We start from the raw sequence: 20,952 nt of genomic DNA, 5'->3' as shown, positions 1-20,952 counted from the left end.
ACTGCAACTAGAGAAAGCCTGGGTGCATCAACAAAGACACAGCACAGTCAAAAATAAATAAATATGTAACAATTAAAAAAAACTATGATATAAAATTCAGTTCAGTTCAGTCACTCAGTCATGTCCGACTCTTTGCCACCCCATGGACTGCAGCAAGCACGCCAGGCTTCTCTGTCCATCACCAACTCCCAGAGCCTGCTCAAACTCATGTCCATTGAGTTGGTGATGCCATCCAACCATCTCATCCTCTATTGTCCCCTTCTCCTCCTGCTTTCAGTCTTCCCCAGAATCAGGGTCTCTTCAAATGAGTCAGTTCTTCACATCAGGTGGCCAAAGTATTGGAGTTTCGGCTTCATTGTCAGTCCTTCCAATGAATATTCAGGACTGATTTCCTTTAGGATGGACTGGTTGGATCTCCTTGCAGTTTAAGGGACTTTCAAGAGTCTTCTCCAACACCACAGTTCAAAAGCATCAGTTCTTCTGCACTCAGCTTTCTTTATAGTCCAACGCTCACATCCATACATGACTATCAGAAAAACCATACCTTTGACTAGCTGGACCTTTGTCGGCAAAGTAATGTCTCTACTTTTTAATGTACTATCTAGATTGGTCATAGCTTTTCTTCCAAGGAACACGTGTCTTTTAATTTCATGGCTGCAGTCACTATCTGCAGTGATTTTGGAGCCCAAGAAAATAAAGGCTGCCACTGTTTCCCCATGAAGTGATGGGACCAGATACCATGATCTTAGTTTTCTGAATGTTGAGCTTTAAGCCAACTTTTTCACTCTCCTCTTTCACTTTCATCAAGAGGCTCTTTAGTTCTTTGCTTTTTGCCGTAAGTGTGGTGTCATCTGCATATCTGAGGTTATTGATATTTCTCCCGCAATCTTGATTCCAGCTTGTGCTTCATCCAGTCCAGCATTTCACATGATGTACTCTGCATATAAGTTAAATAAGCAGGGTGACAATATACAGCCTTGATGTACTCCTTTCCCGATTTGGAACTAGTCTGTTGTTCCATGTCCAGTTCTAACTGTTGCTTCTTGACCTGCATACAGGTTTCTCAGGAGGCAGGTCAGGTGGTCTAGTATTTCCAGCTCTTAAAGAATTTTTTAATTTGTTGTGATCCACACGGTCACAGGCTTTGGCATAGTCAATAAAGCAAAAGTAGATGTTTTTCTGGAACTCTCTTGCTTTTGACGATCCAACAGATGTTGGCAATTTGATCTCTGGTTCCTCTGCCTTTTCTAAATCCAGCTTGAACATCTGGAAGTTCATGGTTCACGTATTGCTGAAGCCTGGCTTGGAGAATTTTGAGCATTACTTTGCTAGCACATGAGAGGAGTGAATTGTGCAGTAGTTTGAGCATTCTTTGGCATTGCCTTTTGGATTGGAATGAAAACTGACCTTTTCCAGTTCTGTGGCCACCGCTGAGTTTTCCAAATTTGCTGGATACTCAAATATGACATAAAATCATTACGTAAGAAAAAAAGAGCAAGAAAAAAAAAAACACTTGCCACGTGTATATTTATAAATATATACACAGAAAAACATATATACATACACACATAAATATATGAACATAGTCGTAACAAAAGAAGGAAGCAATACACATGACAATTGCAATCCTCACTTCTGTTGTCATCATATGGTCACAGCTGGTATTTATCACTACTTTCTTACATTACCTATTATTTATTACATCTGCCTTCAACAAGCACCTCAGATGCTCCTGGTTCTTTACTTGCTGGTGTAATTCAAATCTTCATTTCTGAAGGGTCTGGACCAGGCTGTTGGAGTTTTCCATTGACCTTTATAACAAGGCACGGCAACACTGAGAGATGCCCTAAGGGAGCTCTTGTATTCTAGACACACTCTTCCTTTCCTTCCTTGTGGTGCAGTAGTACACTGCTCATCGTTCTGCCCAGTGGGAGGATTTCCCCTCACTACTTTCCTTCAGGGATGCCCCAGCTAGGAGCTGTAGTGCTGCAGCTGTGTACTTTAATGTGGTGCCTCCATATCATGCAAAGCCATCTGTAAACCAGGCCTAAGTCTCCTCTTCTTGTGTTGACTGATCATAAGGAACTCCCCTTGAAGCCATAGGTGCAGGCAGGGAGAGAGAAAGTGGTGCAGCAAGAATGGGAAACCATGGGCATTTGGGCCACTTCTTCATGTAATTTATTGTGCCTTTAGGGTCTGCTCAGGCCCAATTTCATATGTACCACTTTCATTCAATGATGGAGTGCTGCTGTGCTCACCCAACTTTATGGCTGGTGGGTCAAATAACACCCAGTTCATGATAGGTAATTCAGGTTACATGGTAGGTTGGTTGCCCACTGTTAAGTCTTCAGTCTCTACTCAGACCCAATAAAAGGCCAAGAGCTATTTCTTAAGAGGAAAGTAGTTATTTGCAAAAGATTACAGGATTTTTTCTCCAAAACTCTAAGGATCTGACTTGTGACTCACCTACAGGGGCCACCAAGGGCTCCAAGCAGCACCCCTGTCTGCCAGGACAGTCTAAGCCACCATGGACCTCCAGGGTCCTGTGGCCCAAATGGCAGAGCAGCTCGCACAGCAGCCTGGACCAATGCAGAGCCTTCTCTTGTTCTGAGCCACACTCAAAACAAGCACCTTTTCAGATCACTCAGTAAATGGGGTGGGAGGAACACATCACAGGAGGAATATGCTACCTCCAAAATGCAAAGAGATGCACTGGGTGCTGTGCCACATTTTTTGGTTGTTAGAGGGGCCCGAGGAACAACTTATCCTTTACCTTAGACACGATATTTTGACATGCCCACACCACTTGAGCCCTAGAAGTTTCACTACGGTAGAAGGTTCCTGCATTTTTGTTAGATTTATTTCCCATCCTTTAACATGCAAATACCAATAATTTGCTACGTCTTGCTCGGTAGGTCTAATCAGCATACTGTCATCAATGTAATGGGCCAGTGTAATATCTTATAGAAAGGAAAGTGATCAAGATCCCTGTGAACTAAATTATAAATAGGGGCTGATACACCCTGAGGTATATAACATGGAGGGCTGATATATCCCCGAGGCATGACAGTGAAGGTATATTATTGGCTTTAACAGTTTAAGCAAACCACAGAGAAAAAAGATTTTCTCCTCTCACTCATAAGTATTCTCAGACAAATCCAGAATAATGTTTGACCAAATAGGAGGACACCCTGTGGCCCAGTCACAAATACCCAAATAAACTGAGATTTAATAACTGTTAACATTTTGCCATATTTTCTCAGCTTGGTGTTCTGTGATTACCTAGATGAGTGGGGTGGTAGCAGGGGTGGTGGTGGTAGGAGGGTGGTCCAAGAGGGAAGGGATGTATGTATATATATAGCTGATTCCTTTCATTGTACAGCAGAAAGCAATGCAACATTGGGAAACAATTATACTACAAAAAAACCCCACAGTTTTCACAAAGGTGCCTGGACATAGTATCAACACAGAGATGTACAAAGAACCAGCAACAATCAATTAAAAATGTAATGGAAAAAGGGCTCCAATTAATAATAGCAATAAAAGTTGTAAGATAACTAGATAACCTAGGAAATAGAACAAAAAATATGCAAGAGCTAAACTTAAAAAGATACAAAACTTTATTAAAAGGTACAAAGGAAGACCCAAATAAAATCAGAGACATATTTCTGAGTGAGATGATTCAAAACTATAAATGTGTTATTTTTCCAAATATTAATCTAAAAAGTTAATTCAATCTCAGCTCATCTCAGCAGGATCTGTTTTTGAGTTGACATTGCTCATATAGAACAAATGTGCTAAAAATATATCCAAGAAAAAAATTTAAAAGAATACCCCAAAAGGTACCAAAGTTGACTGTAAAACTACAGAAATTAGTATAGAAATGAGACACTACAGAGTCTAGAAATAAATCTATGCATCTAAGGGAATATGGTAAACATTTCAATTTCAATAAAGTAGAGAAAGAATGGTCTACAAGAAACTGCTAACTCAAATGCTTGTAGAAGCCAAGGAAGAGCACAAATAAGTGAAGCAAGGATGGCATGGTACTGTGGCTAACTGAGGAGCACACGGCCATGCATGGCAGGGCAAGGCCAAATTCTGCGCTGGTAACCGCTATGCAGGAATTTGTTGCCAGATCCTTTGACTTTTTAAGAGAAACTAGAAATAAGGACTTAAATAAAATCTCTTAATTAAAAAATCTAGTAATTAATTCATAGTTAAAAAAAAGACCTGTAAGGGCCCAATAAAATATGAATGCAGGCCCAGCTCAGTCAGTAAACTACCAGGCTTAACTGCTCATTTGCTCAATAATAGATGGTCTATATATCAAGCAAGGTTGGATCGCTATAATTATACCACAAAGAAAATTAAGTTTCAGGTGGACAAAACATACAAATTTTAAAAAAAGTACAACAAGGACCTTAAGAAGTAGATTTACTTATATAATAATAGTATCAACAACAGCAAAAGCAAAAAGATAGAAAAGGAAACAAGAGAAATGGCTTAAGCAGGGAGAGTAAAGAAAAGGATTATGGTATCTATTAAAATCTTGTCAGGTTTTTACTGCTCTACTTTGAACTAGGCCAAAGTCTCTTTTCAAGGGACAATTCTAAGTCAAGGTACCAACTTCTAACAATTAGGTATGTCATGGCAAGACAAAACACGCTAAGCACACGCAAATAAAGGATACAAGTATTCCTTACTAACTGATAATTTATCATACCGTGATTCTTAACCAAGGTTCACTGTCAACACCAGTCTTTTTGTCAGCAATACCTGAAAGTATCTCTGGTCAATCAGAGCCTGCTGCTGGTTATCTTTGCTGGGCTCATCTTTTCCCTCTTTGTCCTCAGCTTTTTTTTGACTGATAATATTCTGTAATCTAAGGGGGAAAAAAAAACCAAGAGAATACATAAGTTTTACTAAACAGTGGATTAAGATGACAAAATAAGCCAATGATCCAGCTACCCTCCCGTTAACTCTGTCATTTTACATATGTGTATGTGCATGCATACACATGCATATAATCATATATACATTTTTAATTTAAGCCATATTGTCACTAGAAAACGAGAAGACCTTCTCAATAGATACAATATAGAAGGAATCCCTGAAAACAAAAGGAATCAGACTGATGAAGAAAAGTTATAACCATTCCCCAACACTTACAAAGAACAGAATAGGAAAGAACTACAATAAAGGATGAAAACAACTTCCAAGGTGCTCCAAGTTTGATGTTGTAAGGGCATCAATAAACAGTGGGCAGGGCAAACAGTTTGGGCACTGCAACAGCAACAACTAGACAGCTTGGTCCTTCCTTCATATTCCACTGGTGCCAAAGAGAAGACAACAGTGAAACCTGCTAATCAAGAGGGCATGAAAACTCAGAGACCATTGTCCCAGGTGGCTACCAGAACTCTAGGGGAGAGTCTCTGTCCAAAAACCTAAAAACACATGAGTGTATCCACTTAGAGATATCCAAATAGCTCTAAAAGTCAGGTGTAGTAGACATTTCTCCCCCACCACCTGCCTTAGAAAAAAGTCTCTTATTAAACCCACTTCAAATTAAACATCTTAAATCTGAGTATGCCTATCAGTTTCCTGTGGAACCGTGACCCATTAAACTGATTCCATGACTCATTCATTAATAAGCTTGACTTGCTGTTCGTAAAATATTTTCTTACTAAAAAACAATAGCTTTCCCATTGTTTTTTGCTTTATGAACTAAATCTAATCTCCATGTGTTGGCATTTGAACTTCATGCTGTCAGTCCTAATCCAATATTCCTCCTGACTCCTTTCTTAATGTCATCTCTTATTACCACACTACAATTATCTCCTCCACTCACATGTATTCCCCTTGATATTCACTCAACTGTTTTTCTGTGCTTTCTGGAAGACATATGTCCAAAACAAAATAAACAGAATTAACTCTAGATAAAAAGTCAACCTCTTTCCTCTAGTAGACACAAAGACCTCCCAATCTATTTTTCACTTGTTTTGTTGTTCACTTGCTCAGCTGTGTCTGATTCTTTGTGACCCCATGAACTGTAGCATGCCATGCTTCCCTGTCCTTCACAAGCTCCTGGAGTTTGCTTATACTCATGTCCACTGAATTAGTAATGCCATCCTACCATCTCATCTTTTGCCGTCCCCTTCTCCTCCTGCCTTCAATCTTTCCCAGCATCAGGGTTCTTTCTAATGAGTCGGCTCTTCATGTCAGCTGGCCAAAGTATTGGAGCTTCAGCTTCAGTCCTTCCAATAAATATTCAGGACTGATTTCCTTTAAGATTGACTGGTTGGATCTCCTTGCAGTCCAGGGAGCTCTCAAGAGTCTCCTCCAGCACCACAGTTCAAAAGCATCAATTTTTTGGCATTTAGCCTTCTTTATGGTCCAACTCTCACATCCATACATGACTACTGGAAAAAGCATAGCTTTGACTAGACCTTAGTCAGCAAAGTGATGTCTCTGCTTTTTAATACATTGTCTAGGTTGGTCATAGCTTTTCTTCCAAGGAACAAGCGTCTTAATTTCATGGTTGAAGTCACTGTTGGCAGTGATTTTGGAGCCCAAGAAAATAAAATCTGTCACTGTTTCCATTTCTCCTCCATCTATTTGCCATGGAGTGATGGGACCGGATGCCATGATCTTCATGTTTTTAATGCTGGGTTTTAAGCCAGCTTTTTCACTCTCTTCTGTCACCTTCATCAAGAGGCTCTTAAGTTCCTCTTCACTTTTTGTCATTAGGGTAGTGTCATCTGCATACCTGAGGTTATTGATATTTCTCCCGGCAATCCTGATTCCAGCTTTAGCTTCATCCAGTCCAGCATTTCACATGATGTACTCTGCATATAAGTTATATAAGCAGGGTGATGATATACAGCCCTGACATACTCCTTTCCCAATTTGGAACCAGTCTGTTCCATGTCCGCTTCTAACTGTTGTTTCTTGACCTGCCTATAGGTTTCTCTGGAGGCAGGTAAGGTGTGTATTCCACTCTCTATAAGAATTTTCCACAGTTTGTTGTGATCCGTACAGTCAAAGGCTTTGGTATAGTCGATAAAGCAGAAGTAGATGTTTTTCTGGAACTCTTCCGCTTTTTCAATGATCCAACGGATGTTGGCAATTTGATCTCCAGTTCCTCTGTCTTATCTAAATCCAGCTTGTACATCTGGAAGTTCTCAGTTCACATACTGTTCAAGCCTAGCTTGAAGGATTTTGAGTATTACCTTGCTAGCATGTGAAATGAGCAGAGTTGTGCAGCAGTTTGCACATTCTTTGGCATTGCCCTTCTTTGGGACTGGAATGAAAACTGACCTTTTCCAGTCCTGTGGCCACTGCTGAGTTTTCCAAATTTGCTGGCATACTGAGTGCAGCACTTTGACAGCATCATCTTTTAAGATTCGAAATAACTCAGCTGGAATTCCATCCCCTCCACTTCATTTGTTCGTAGTAATGCTTCCTAAGGCCCACTTGACTTGACACTCCAGGATGTTTGGCTGTAGGTGAGTAATCACACCACTATGGTTATACAGATCATTAAGATCTTTTTTGTATAGTTTCCATTTGACTTCTCATCTATTTACCATATTAATATACTTGACAGTTTTGCCTAAAAGCAGTGCCAAAAGCATACTGTCTAGAAAACAAAAGTAACATAGAAAAGCCAACAGCCCTCTAGGAGGACTACAAGCAAATGGACATATCTGAATTTACATATTAACCTTGCATTCAGGTGAAAAAGTTTAACTTCTGAACAAACTGTTTACAAGTGTGATTAACATTATACTATGGACATACAACATTTTAGCTGCCAGGACAGTAACCTAAACATGTCATTGAATGTACTAGCTACAGTCACTCTGGGAAATGATATGTGATTCAATTAACTAAGTAAATTAAGAGATACCCTTAATTTAATAACAATGACAACATATTTGGGAGCCTGGTGGTGATAATAATTAGTATTTATTGAGAACCTTCTCTCTGAAGGTACTCTTCGAAGCATTTCACATGTATTAATTAATGTATTTAACCCCACTGTTTTTCTATATTTACAGAAGTTAAGGACTAGTAAAATCTCAGAACTCATGGGAAACTGACCTTTGGTTCAGCTAGTCTCACAGTAAATATTTGCCATAGCATAATACTTACGAAAACCTTTGTATTAGGCAAAACCACACATGTGAAAATAATGGCAGTCAGGAGAAAAGTTAAGTGTTAGAAATCAGAGTATTTAAAAACTGATGTAACTATGTAACTAGACAACTAACAAAAAATAATTAGTGCCTCAAGATAAGTTAAACAGCTCAAGTATGTCTTGAGGTTGTCTCCAACATTACAAAATCCATAGCCAACAGAACAGAAATGTTGGCTTGAGGATGCCAAGACTAAGAAGATGGAAGGTGAGCTCCTGGCCAAAGAAGCCAAGGTTAAAACAGGTGGGGAAAGAAGTACAACTTGCCTTCAGCCTCCAGTCTGTCTAATGCTAGGGGTCAGGGAGGGAGCCTTGGGTACAGGTTCTCGTTTTAAATTTTCTTAAAACAGAGCTGAAAGGGCAGATGCCTACATAACTAGCAAAGCTTTCCCCTTTCCAAAGTCTATACTAGTCTCCTTTTACCATGGGGGGGAAAATCACATGAAAACAATGTAACTACTATGTTAATCTAATTATTGCCTTACTTTCCAATTGCATTTGACTTAATTGGTGTTTTAGAAACCTGTGTTTGAGCAGACTATGCTGCACTTAGAAATATTCCAGGATTGTTTTGTAGTCTCCAGAGTGGTGAGCAGAACCTGAAGGCCATAAAAATCCCCTAAAATGGCTAAGGAATTCTTCACATACTTAGCAGATACTCATTCCACATAGCCCGCAGCAATAGCTATGTTTCTGTGTGGAGTCTGGGAAATCCAGAAAACTGCCCTTCCAACTTAAAAACACTGGTATCTCCTGTTTTCAATAGCCATTCCCCTAAGTTTCCACGTGCAGACACTTTATAGCTTTTAACCGTGTCTGCTGAAGCCTTTTCATAATCTCATGGTGACTCTCATGCAACACTTTTTTCATTTGACTCAGGTGTTTCCATATCCTGCCCTTTCCCTAGCCTATGAAGCCACAGGAGTCATCTGTGCACCATGTCACTGACTGACACTTGCTGGGTGCCATTTCATGGGGAAAAATGGGATACCGAGAAGCCAGCCCTTTTCTCTTTGGCCTCTTGTTTATATTATTGAAGTAACTGAATAAAGCCTTGATGAATAATTTGCTTGGCTTATTCTAATGGACCACCTCAACTTCTGCCAGCTCAACACATGGGTGATAAGATTCTGATTTTATTTTCTTCTAACAAAATATAAATACCACTGAAAAAATTAAATAGAATTAGTGTAGTACCTTTGGCTATCTTGCACTGGCAGATCTATTTGATTACTTGCTAGCAACAGAACTTCATAACCAACTTGCTTATAATATTAGCTCAAACAAGCTTTCGCATGTTAAATTAATATCATTTGATACTGAAGATTGATTAGTTGAGAAGTAAATACAGATCTAAAGAAAAAATTTAATTTTCTCTGGTTATAAAAGGGAAAGAGACTTTCCCCTCCTTTTCTTGTAGCATTTCCTTTAGAAAACCTGTAGTTGTAAATCCTTTCTAAGTATGTAGATTCTGTTAATATTTAAATAAGCCTCCTGCTTAAAATTAGCAGTGTCCTGGGAGCCTTAGAACCATCTCTTTGAAATAAGGACATCAAGGAAGAGGGTGCCTTGTCTCCTTTTTCCTATTGGAGCTTAACCTAGGATCCTGGCTCTAAGTTGTAACTTCCCCCTTGTCACAAGATATAATTAAAGGGTGAGATTTCCTTCTGTCTTTGCAACCTCTTTAGCATACTGCCTCTAATGCACATCACAGTCTGGCTCAATATTTATTCCAACTGTTATATAAAACTGTTTCTTTTTTTCCCTACACATGTGGCGAATATTCACTGGGTTGACAGATTTTTATTTCTAATTATTTCCTTAACATTAGTAGTTCCTTGACAAAAATTCTACCTCTGCCCCTGCAAAAAATAAAAATTTGAAGTTTTATATTAAAAAAGTTTTTTTCATTGGGTTTTTGCTTGGTTTTAATTATTAGTGTGAGCTTGAGAGTCCAAATGCTTAGGTGTGGGTCTGATTTCTTTCCAAGTTCTTCCACATGCCACCTGAGCAATATGGGCAAGTTATCTAACATTCTTAATTCTGTTTCACATCTAGATACTATAGATGTTTAAATTTCAAATATAAATTTCTAAAAACACAAATCATTTCTTCAAAATTCAACAGAAAAATATAGCTAGGATTGGTTCTAAATCACAATTTTAAAGTCTAATAGAGAAAAGTCACTCTAAAAACCACAGCACAAATGAACAACAAAAAATATATACACAGTAAATTCTCATTATTCATGGCAGTTATATTCAATAAAGTACTGTATACACTGAATTAGTGAGGACTGAAGCACTGCTCCTAGGGGAAATACAGGATCAGGTTCCTGCATGCCTCTCTGGTCACATTTTCCTCAACTGATCAATATATAACCTTGTTTTATGTGTGTTAATGTTTAAAGAAATCTTTTTTAATATTGTTGTTTCATTAACATTGGACTCATAGCTAACAGCACCATAACTTATGCCTAAATGAAGTCTCTCTAACACATATATATTCTCTGTAAGGTACATCACAGCCTTCTTGTGAATAGAACACTAGATTGTACTTCAACACCGTGCTTGGGACCATCTTGGAGAAATCACCAATAAAAAGCAAAAAATGGAAAACTACAAGTGGCATGTGACAACAGAAACTATGACTCTTTACACCATGAAAGCGGAAATGCAGGCAGAGTATCACCTTGTTCAATAGCTGAAAATGTGTATACTGGGCATGTCCATGAATAACTGTGCAAGTGCCACCACTACTTATTTGAGGATTAAAAATAAATTACAGCAGGTAGGCAAATTCACAAATATGCAATGCGCAAATAATGAGGAATGACTAGGTATCTCTATGAATATATGTGTAAGCATTTATGTGTGTATGTATGTTCACTGATACACTGAGGTCAATAAAAGTACACTGAAGGGGATCAGGACATGCCACTCCAAAATATGCCATTTTAAAGGAGTTCCTGGTGGCCAAGTGGATTCCAGGCTTTCACTGCCTTGCCCCAGGTTCAATCCCTGGTCAGGGAACTGAGACCCCACAAGCAACATGGTGTGGCCAAAACAAAAACAAAACGTGTCATTTTAACATAAGAAACTTTTCAACAGAAGGAACTTGAGAATTGATACATGCGGAAAGAACTCTCTGACCTCCCCCCTTTTCCCTGAAGCAGACCAGGAGATCCTGTGAGGGTACCCTCAAGGAGGGTAACAATCTGCCCTCCTTGTACCCCAGGGCAAAGAAGCATCTTTGTCTCTGAAGAAGCAAAATCTGAACCTTCCCCAGTTTATTACCCTCAGCTTACACCCTTTTGTATTATTACATTTTCCAACTTTCCACTCACTCTTCATCAAACCCAGTATTAAAATGCTCAGGCTTAACTGTTTCTTCAAGTCTTCATTTCTTCTCAGGTCAGGTAAAACTTATATTAAATAAACTTATACTTTTTTCATGTTAATCTGTCTTTGTCACTTTAATTTTCAGGCCCAGCCTGAGACCCTAAGAGGGTTGTGAAGTTTTCCTCCTCTGACTTTTTGTCCACCTTACATATTCCTCTTCTCAGCTGCTCCTTAACCAATTTTCCTATCTCAGTTAATGTTCCAACAACTACTTCGTTATTCAGGACTAAAAATTAGTCCTGATTAAGTTTATTTTTTTTATCTTTTTGCATGTTAATCTTTTCCCCCTCAACTGCCTATACCCCTAATCCATCCTCAATCCATCACCAAGTCTGATCATCAAATTCTACCTCCAATATTCCAAATACTTCTTAACACCTCCACTCCTGCCACCTTTGACCATGTCACCACCACCTCTTGTCCAAACTTGTACAATAGCAACTCTCACACTATTTTACCTTCGGTACTTACACTATAGGGGCTCCCCTGTTGGCTCAGATGGTAAAGAATCTGCCTGCAATACAGGAGACCTAGGTTCAATCCCTGGGTCAGGAAGATCCCCTGGAGAAGGGAATGGCTACCCACTCCAGCATTCTTGCCTGGAAAACCCCCATGGACAAAGGGGCCTGGTGGGCTACAGTCCATGGGGTCGCAAAGAGTTGGACACAACTGAGCGACTAACACATTTTTACCTATATCAAAACTGTCTTATTTTTTTCATTGCTCTTTACATAAGATTCATGAGAACAGGAACCTTTCTTTTTGGTTTACCACTGTAATTTCAGTATCTAGAATGCCAAACAGATAGGAAGAGGTACTATAAGTACCTAAAATGTTAAGCAATAGTAGGAAGGGAAAAAATATTAATTGAATGAATGAATGCAACCTTTCTGAACCTTCCTTTTCTCTTTTTTAGTTTTCCTTCCCTACTATCTTAACTCAATATGTAATTCCTGGATGGCCAGAATACTTGCCTTTCACTGTGGCATGTGTTACCATAAAGAAAATGTAGCTGTCACTGAAAATTGAATCAACATAGGCTAATACAACTGATTTAATACATCTAATGCATATATTAACTCATGTCATTTTTAAAATATTTCATCCCCATGCTCACCACACTACTTCAAGTCCCATTCCCTTGAATCAAAGAGTAGACATAGCTAATCTTCAGAAAATACTATCACTATTTGAGGACCAACTTGCTGAAATTCCTGTGAGTATGTGCTTTTCAAAGTCATAAAAGAGAAGTGGTGGATATGAATGGCTCACTGCATTCATTCTGATTCTTTAAGCTTTAATATACGATAAGGCTATGATTCAGGTCATCACTACCACCAACAAAAATTTGGGCCTTAGTCCAGGTTCGATGCACGATACTGGATGCTTAGGGCTGGTGCACTGGGATGGCCCAGAGGGATGGTACAGGGAGGGAGGAGGGAGGAGGGTTCAGGATGGGGAACACATGTATACCTGTGGCGGATTCATTTCGATATTTGGCAAAACTAATACAATATTGTAAAGTTTAAAAATAAAATAAAATTAAAAAAAAAAATAGGTAAATAAAAATAGAAAAAAAAAATTGGGGCCTTGTCACCTCTAATTTCAATGATTCTCTTGCAATTTCTCCATGACTTCCAAAGTCAACTAATTAAAATCTTTGCCTTTTATATCAATTACCTTTTCCTTGTTCTTATTTAAGATGAATATATAGCCAAATCCATTACAGTAGAAACTTTTTAAACTGTGGAACCAGAAATACCCCTTTTTAAAGTCTTCTCCACACATACCCCTCGACCCCCCCACCCCCCGGCCCTGCCCATCAACCTGGTAATTTTAAGCCACAGCCACTATCAGGTAAGTTGACAGGTTAATAAAAATAAATAATAAGATATAAAATCCTAATAAATTTGTAACTATGGTAAAATATAATTACTTGATGTTTTTCTTCAGGGCTTTCTCCAGTTTCTTCACTTGCTGTTTATAAAGTCTTAATTCATGCTGTGTGGGCCTGTAGAAAATAAATCATGTTGAACACATTCAGTTTACTTAATAAAACTATAAAGATATTTAATAATAAAGTATACTTTGTTACTTGTCATAAATATGCTTAAAAATTCTTAAAATATTTCATAACTGCTAATGAGGTATTTATTGGCCATTGGCTTTCTTCTTCTGTGTATCCCCTATTCAAAACTTTCTACCCACTTTCATTGTTATTAACCTATTACTTGCTTTTATAGTGAATTATCTCAAATGCACAAACAAGAATAGAGTAAAACAAATAGTGGTGTGTCCATGCCTCAAGCTTTATCAAAGCTGAATAGTAATCTGTTTAAAATCTTTTAACTAAAACCTTATACAGCTACTTCAAACTCCATGTCCCTAATTACTGCCATTGCTCTCTCCTTCCCATACCATGGGCTTCCCTGGTGGCTCAGCTGGTAAAGAATCCACCTGCAATGCAGGACACCCCAGTTCGATTCCTGGGTTGGGAAGATCCGCTGCAGAAGGGATAGGCTACCCATTCCAGTACTTTAGGGCTTTCCTTGTGGCTTAAATGGTAAAGAATCTGCCTGTAATGAGGGAGACCTGGGTTTGATCCCTAGTTTGAGAAGATCCCCCGGAGAAGGGAACGGCTACCCACTCCAGTATTCTGGTCTGGAGAATTCCATGGACTGTATAGTCCATGAGGTCACAAAGAGTCAGACAGGAATGAGCAACTTTCACTTTCACTTCCCATACCACAGGTAACCACTAGCTCAAATTCACTGTTCATTATTCCCATGCATGTTTTACAAATTTTCCCCTCATATTTATATAACCATAAATTTACACATTACTATGTGGCAGGCTTTTAAACCTTACAGAAATGGTTTTTATTGTAGATATCAGTTTCCTCTCCATTGAAGTATAAGCTTTACAAGAACAAGATATTTGTTTTGTTTGTTATATACAATATCAGAACTTAGGACCATGTCTAACTTACAATAGGTAGCCAACAATATTTAATGAAAAGTCTCAACAGTGTACATTCATTATTACTTTCTGTCAACATGTAGAGTGCCTTCCTTCTGTGGTAGTATGCTTGTATATAAATAAACCTTTCTGTTGTATGCCATTTAAACTTTAAAATGTTTCTCCCTTCCCACAACACATGTATATGATGAAATAAGACATTCTAAAGTAATTTGGAAAAAAATTAAAATAAAAATAAATTGTGAAATGGAAACCTACTGGCATAGGCTAAATCTATTCTGAGTTCCCTACTGGCATGCTGAGTCACTTCAGTCGTGTCCGACCCTGTGCGACCCCATAGACGGCAGCCCACCAGGCTCCGCCGTCCCTGGGATTCTCCAGGCAAGAACACTGGAGTGGGTTGCCATTTCCTTCTCCAATGCATGAAAGTGAAAAGTGAAAGTGAAGTCGCTCAGTCGTGTCCTACCCTCAGCGACCCCATGGACTGCAGCCCACGAGGCTCCCCCATCCATGGGATTTTCCAGGCAAGAGTACTGGAGAGGGGTGCCATTGCCTTCTCCCCCTACTGGCATAGGCTAAATCTATTCTGAGTTCCTAGCCAGTTTTATCTTCTTCCTATTTTCTCACTCCCCTTGCTTATATATCTATTTTTGTTCTTTCTACCATATGAGAGACTAATGACTAAAATGAGTATAGAAATATGAGATCCCCAACATTAGTTTTAGAGTAAAGGGGATAGGATGACTGATTTAACATTCAAAATTCTACTATTTGCTTAAATAAAAATTAAATAAAAATGACAAGTTTCTCTCACCTGGTTTCCAAATCTTTTTGAAGATTGAGCTTTTCACTTAAAAGTACATCTATCTTAGTTTTTGATTCCTTGAGTTGATTCTGTAATGACTGCAACATAGTTAATAAACAGTTAACTTTCCTAAGAGATTAGATTATTATTTTACTTTATTAAAAAGTATTTATCAATCTTATAGTCCCCCATACCATTAGAAGGCCGTTGTAAGTGGGTGAAGCACTCAGGCTTCTATAATCTTCTTCTGACTGACTTTCATCTTCTTTATATAGTCTATGAAAAAATATATGTAGTGTATTTATGAAAAAATTATCTCCAAAGGAAAAAAAATCTAGCTAACAAAAATTAAATCAAATCAATAAGGGCTTGATAAGCTCAACATAAACTAAAACTTAAATCAAATTTCCTACTTACTCTTAGAGAAAATTGTATTGGAACATACTACTTATTAACTAGTACTACAGTATACATTTGTTCACTAATGCCTTAACTGGAATTTAAGATCCATGCAAACCAGAAGTTTGCCTGTCTTGTTCACCACTGTATCTCACTGCCCAGAATAGAGGGCTTAAGAAGGAGTAGAAAAACACTTGTTGAATGAACAAATAATATTGTTTTCTCGTTCCAGTACTTTTAGATCACAAAAAACTATATCAAAAAATACAGAGTATAGGACAAGGCCACAAATTTAGTGGCCCTGATTAAGTCTTGACATCTTCATTAATGAGTTGTATTATTTGGGTAAGTCAGTCTCTTAGAATTTTTCTTCTCATCTGTAGAACAGAGATAATTTCTATCACATCTATCACAAAATTGGTTTTAAAAGTAAATAAAAGACATCAAAACATTGTGTGAGCTACGAAGTACTAGCAAATCAGTATTAATGTTTTTAAAACTGATAACACTAATACTGGGCTGTCCGAGACAGTAAACACTAGGTACATACAGCAATGAGTGCTTGAAATATGCTAGTGCAACTAGCCATTTTAATTCTATTTCATTTTAATTAAAATTTTAAAGGTGAAGCAGTGTAAAATATTCTTCTGTTAAACACAACTTTATTGTTTAGGACTACCTTCCACTTTGATGCATCATGTTAAGGTATTAATGTTGCAGCCTGGGTTGTACACTGAGTGTGTGTGTGGTTTATAGCATCATATATTAATACAAACTCACCACCAGCCTAGTCAGGATCAATGGATTGATTCAATCAGAATGATACCAATATAACACTGTTTGTTCTGATACTATATTTATGGAGATACCTATATAAATCATAATTGATAATTGATATATTTATTATTTTAATTAAGAACTAAGGCTTTTAAAAATTATGGACAGATTTTTAAAAAATCAAGTGGAGATGATAACACCTGAGACAGTAAAATAATTGAAACAGTAAACAAAAGAGACTGAATGTGTCACAAATTTCCTGATGAATGCTACATAATTTACTGCAGAACAAATTGGAAAAGCTGTTGGTTTAGAAGAGATGAAAAAAAAAAAACAAACTGATAAACAGGAGGTCATGAAAAGTAAAACACTTCTGAGCTTCAAAGGACATCATCAAGGGGGAAAAGAAAATTTACAGAATGGGGTAAAATATTTGCAAACCTGATAAAGAACTTGTATCCAGAATTAATAAATAACTCATAATTTGACAAAAAGACAAAAAACTCAATTTAAAAATGGGCAAAGGACATCAGCAGGCATTTCCCCAAAATGCCTACTGTAAACATATAAATGGACAGTAAACATATAAATGGACAGTAAACATATAAAACACACTATCATTAGACCTTTGAGATATCACTTTAGGATATTCATAAAGTTGTGTCACTATCTCCACAATCAATTTTATTTATATTCTGGCCATGCCACGCAGCACATGGGGTTTTAGTTCCCCAACCAAGGGGAACTAAAATCCATGCACCCTATATTGGAAGCAGGGAGTCCTAACCACTGGAGCACCAGGGAAGTCCCTCCACAATCAATTTTAGAACATGTTCATCACCCATGGAGAAACACCTTCCCATTGGCAATTACTTTCCATTTACTCTCTACCCTAAGTCCCTACTCCACTACAATCCAATTCCTAGGCAACTACTCATCTGTTTTCTTTTTTTTATGGATTGCATATTCTGGACATTTCATGTAATGGAATTGCATATTTTGTGATGTTGGGTTGCAGCAAAAAAGGGGCTCAGGGCACAGAGTGACTGCTAATGGGTATGGAATTTTCTGTTTCTCAGTGGATGATGCCCATGTTCTAAAACTGATTGCAGATATGGTGACACAATTTGTGAATATTCTAAAACTACTCAATCATATACTTAAAAATGGTGAATTTCATGGCATGTGAATTAATCTCAATAAAGTTGTTATTTTATATTTTTTTCCCCCACTGGAAAATAATTTTATTGCGATTCTACCAGCTATACAATCTGTTCTATTAGGCCCCTTCTTCCTTTGCAATTCGGTCCTTCTTAAGTGGTCCCATGAAGGCTTTCTTCTCCTCCACAGTCTGGAAGTGACCATGACCAAATTTGGAGGTGGTGTCAATAAATTTGAGGTCAATCTTCTCCAGGGCCCGCCATTTGGTCGGTACCAGCAAGGACTTGCACAGAGTGAGCACTCACTTCTTGGTTCCTACCATGCAGCCTTTGAGCATGACAAAGTCATTGGTCACCTCACCGCAGTAGACAAAGCCACCCAGAGGGTCGATGCTCTTGTCAGACAGATGGTAATCAGTAGAGGCATTGTTCTTGATCAGTTTGCTGTCCTTGATGAGGTAGCCCTGACCAATCTTGTAGATCTTCTTGTTATCTCAGTGCAGTGATGGTAGCCTTTCTGCCCAGCCCAAGCCACAGAGAAGGCCACCCAATACAGGCTACCTTGTGCAGCCCTTGGTGGGTCTTATGGGGCAGCTTCTTGGTGTGCCAATGGCTGGTGACACCTTTGTAGCCTTTGCCCTTGGTCACCCCAATGATATCAATCATCTCATCCTGGCCAAACACTTGGCTCACAGGGACCTGCTGCTGGAGCCTCTCACAGGCCCAGTCCAGTTTCTCAGCCACACTGCTTCCGTTCACCTGGACCTCCAAGATATGGGCCTTCTTCGGGCGCAGAGGAAGCATGCGCATCTGGGTGTGGTCAATGACACAGATGACCTGACAGTACTTCTTCATGCTGCTGAAGTCCCTCTCAAGCTGCTTCTTGCCATCTACGTCCTGCCACTTCTTGCAGTATTTGGTGAAGGCCTTCTTCTTAGACTTATGCCAGTTCTCGTAGAAGCGCCTTTTGCACTCGTCGCTGATATGCTCAGCAAAGATGGTCTTAAAGGTCCGGAGGCCTCGGGGTGTTTCCACGTAACCCACGATGCCCACAATCACCATGGGCGGAGTCTCCACGATGGTCACAGCCTCCACAACTTCCTTCTTGTTCACCATGGACCCTGGCCTATCGACCTCCCTCACAATGTGGGTCATGCCAGCCTTGTAGCCAAGAAAGGCAGTGAGGTGAACGGGCTTGGAAGAGTCATCCTTGGGGAAGCTCTTCACCTTCCAGTGGTGCCGGCTGCTGCGCTTCCGAGGCAGGAAGCCCAGGGACCCATGCCTGGGAGCAGAGAACTTCCTGTGAGACATCCTGCCGTCGGAAGCTGCTGGTAGAGGTAAAGCTGTTATTTTAAAAAGTTGTTAGATAAAAATGTTTTAGGATAATAAAGTAGATAATGATAGGAAAGTATTTTCAGCAAATACATGATACATTAAGAAATTTCCTCTCAACAGTCAAAAGAGAATCAAAGTCACTAAAATCAAAATTAACCACACAAAAAAACTTCTAAAGTAAGTTTTTAGCAAAATCTGAGCTTATAACTTTGGCTAGTAACAAAACATTTTGAGGTCTTACACAAAAATAGAAACTATTCTTACATGAAATAAATTATTTCCTATGAAAATTTTGCTGCAAAATTATGAGAAAATAACTAAAACATTTTTATAAAAAAAAAGGAAAGATCTTCAATCAAGCCCACAAACAACTGCATGAATACAAGACCTTTCTTATAATACCAAAGAGCAACTGATTTAATTTTTAAAATTACATTTATTTTTAGATGAATCAAATGCTCAATTAACACTGTGGGGATGTTCTGTCATCAGAGGACCTCCAGATTTATTAAGAAATGTTGACAATTGGAGGCTTTAAAAAAAAATCTGACTTATGGCACATCTTTGAATTTTACATATCTATCAAAGAAGAATTTCACCAAGACATGAAACAATCTTTTTCATTTTTCCACAACAGAAGGTAGCTCTGTAACATCAGAAATTTAGATTTACTAGGATTTTTAAAAGACTGCTTTTGCAGTCTTATTGCTTTGCTACACTGTATAAGACATATTGGAAATCCGCTAGTTTTTTGAAACAGACTGTGAATGTCATGAATTCAGTTGTTAAAATTATACAGCACATGTATAAATGCAATGCCAGTTTGTAGGACCATTGAAACAAACAGAAAACAATGACTTTAACCATCTTTTGTGTTTTTTGTCAATGCTTATTGGTTGAGTCATGGAAAAGTTACAAAGACTAACTATACTGTTAACCTGAGTTCAAAATTTTCTTGGAAAAAGAGTACTTACCAAATGCTCAAACACAAAAAATGGTGTGGTAGTGGTGTAGTCACTAAGTCGTGTCCAACTCAAGTGACCCATAGACTGTAGCCCACCAGGCTCCTCTGTCCATGGGATTTTCCAGGCAGTAATGGAGTGGTTTGACAGTTCCTTCTCCGGGGAATCTTCCCAACCGAGGGATCAAACCTGGGTCTCCTGCACTGCAGACAGACTCTTTACCAACTTAGCTACCAGGGAAGCCTTCTCACTCGTATCACTCTATATATGAGTAAGCAAAATTTGAAGCTCCAAAGAAAAAAAGGCATGTTTGTGTCTAGCTAATAGGTTATGAGAATTTACACTGAAATGAAACTTTATAATACAAATCAATATTGACTTCATACATGTTTTTCTAATATTAATAATATAAGATTTTCATTTTAATCCACAGTGCAAATAAATTGGTTGTAAAACTACAAGAAAACTTCAAAGTTTGAAGTTTCTTGCTACTGACAGATTTAGAGTTGCTTTTCAATTTTGCAACATCCTTCTGAATTAAACAGAAGTTAGTGAATTTAAGTTGGGTATAGTTTTTAATCCTTAATTCAGTCAAACCAATTATTCTAAAAAAGATGAGTCGGTTGTATAAATGTAGATGTAAATATTAAAGGAAAAAAATTTTTGTACTTGACTTAGTTGCTAGAGAACTTTCAGGTATGTATAGAACAATCTGGGTATACAAGTCTATTTTTGAACTAGACTTCATGAAATCTAAATACAGATCAAATACCTCTGATGAAAATTTAGTGTTTGAATTGAGGTGTGCTATAAATTACAATACCAAATTTCAACGGCTTAGAATGAAAAAAAATAATGTTAAGTATCAATAATATCATTGATTACATGTTGAAATGGCAATATTTCAGATATTAAATAGATGAAAATGTATTTC

The 20,952-nt window shown here is 38.1% G+C and overlaps 2 protein-coding genes and 1 pseudogene across 9 annotated transcripts in view; 1 reads left to right on the top strand and 2 right to left on the bottom strand.

Moving 5' to 3' along the window:
• ESYT3 (extended synaptotagmin 3) overlaps positions 1-11,986 on the top strand; it is an 87,251-nt gene extending 75,265 nt beyond the window's left edge. Inside the window, exon 23 of the mRNA XM_044946636.2 lies at positions 10,717-11,986. Coding sequence (XP_044802571.2) covers positions 10,717-10,738 — 22 coding nt within the window. The 3' untranslated portion in view covers positions 10,739-11,986. The remainder of the gene's footprint in view (positions 1-10,716) is intronic.
• CEP70 (centrosomal protein 70) overlaps positions 1-20,952 on the bottom strand; it is an 83,512-nt gene that overhangs the window by 16,121 nt on the left and 46,439 nt on the right. For all 8 annotated transcript variants that reach the window (XM_044946670.2, XM_044946648.2, XM_044946671.2 and 5 more), the window contains 4 exons: positions 15,580-15,661; positions 15,395-15,483; positions 13,538-13,612; positions 4,780-4,885 (listed from right to left, as the gene is read on the bottom strand). In XM_044946670.2, the coding sequence (XP_044802605.2) occupies positions 4,780-4,885; positions 13,538-13,612; positions 15,395-15,483; positions 15,580-15,661 (352 nt within the window). The remainder of the gene's footprint in view (positions 1-4,779; positions 4,886-13,537; positions 13,613-15,394; positions 15,484-15,579; positions 15,662-20,952) is intronic.
• Positions 17,791-19,107, bottom strand: LOC102405898 (annotated as a pseudogene).

This window comes from Bubalus bubalis, chromosome 1 (genome assembly GCF_019923935.1).
Source record: "Bubalus bubalis isolate 160015118507 breed Murrah chromosome 1, NDDB_SH_1, whole genome shotgun sequence".
Classification (NCBI taxonomy): Eukaryota; Metazoa; Chordata; class Mammalia; order Artiodactyla; family Bovidae; genus Bubalus; species Bubalus bubalis.
This window is presented reverse-complemented; position numbering and strand designations above follow the sequence as displayed.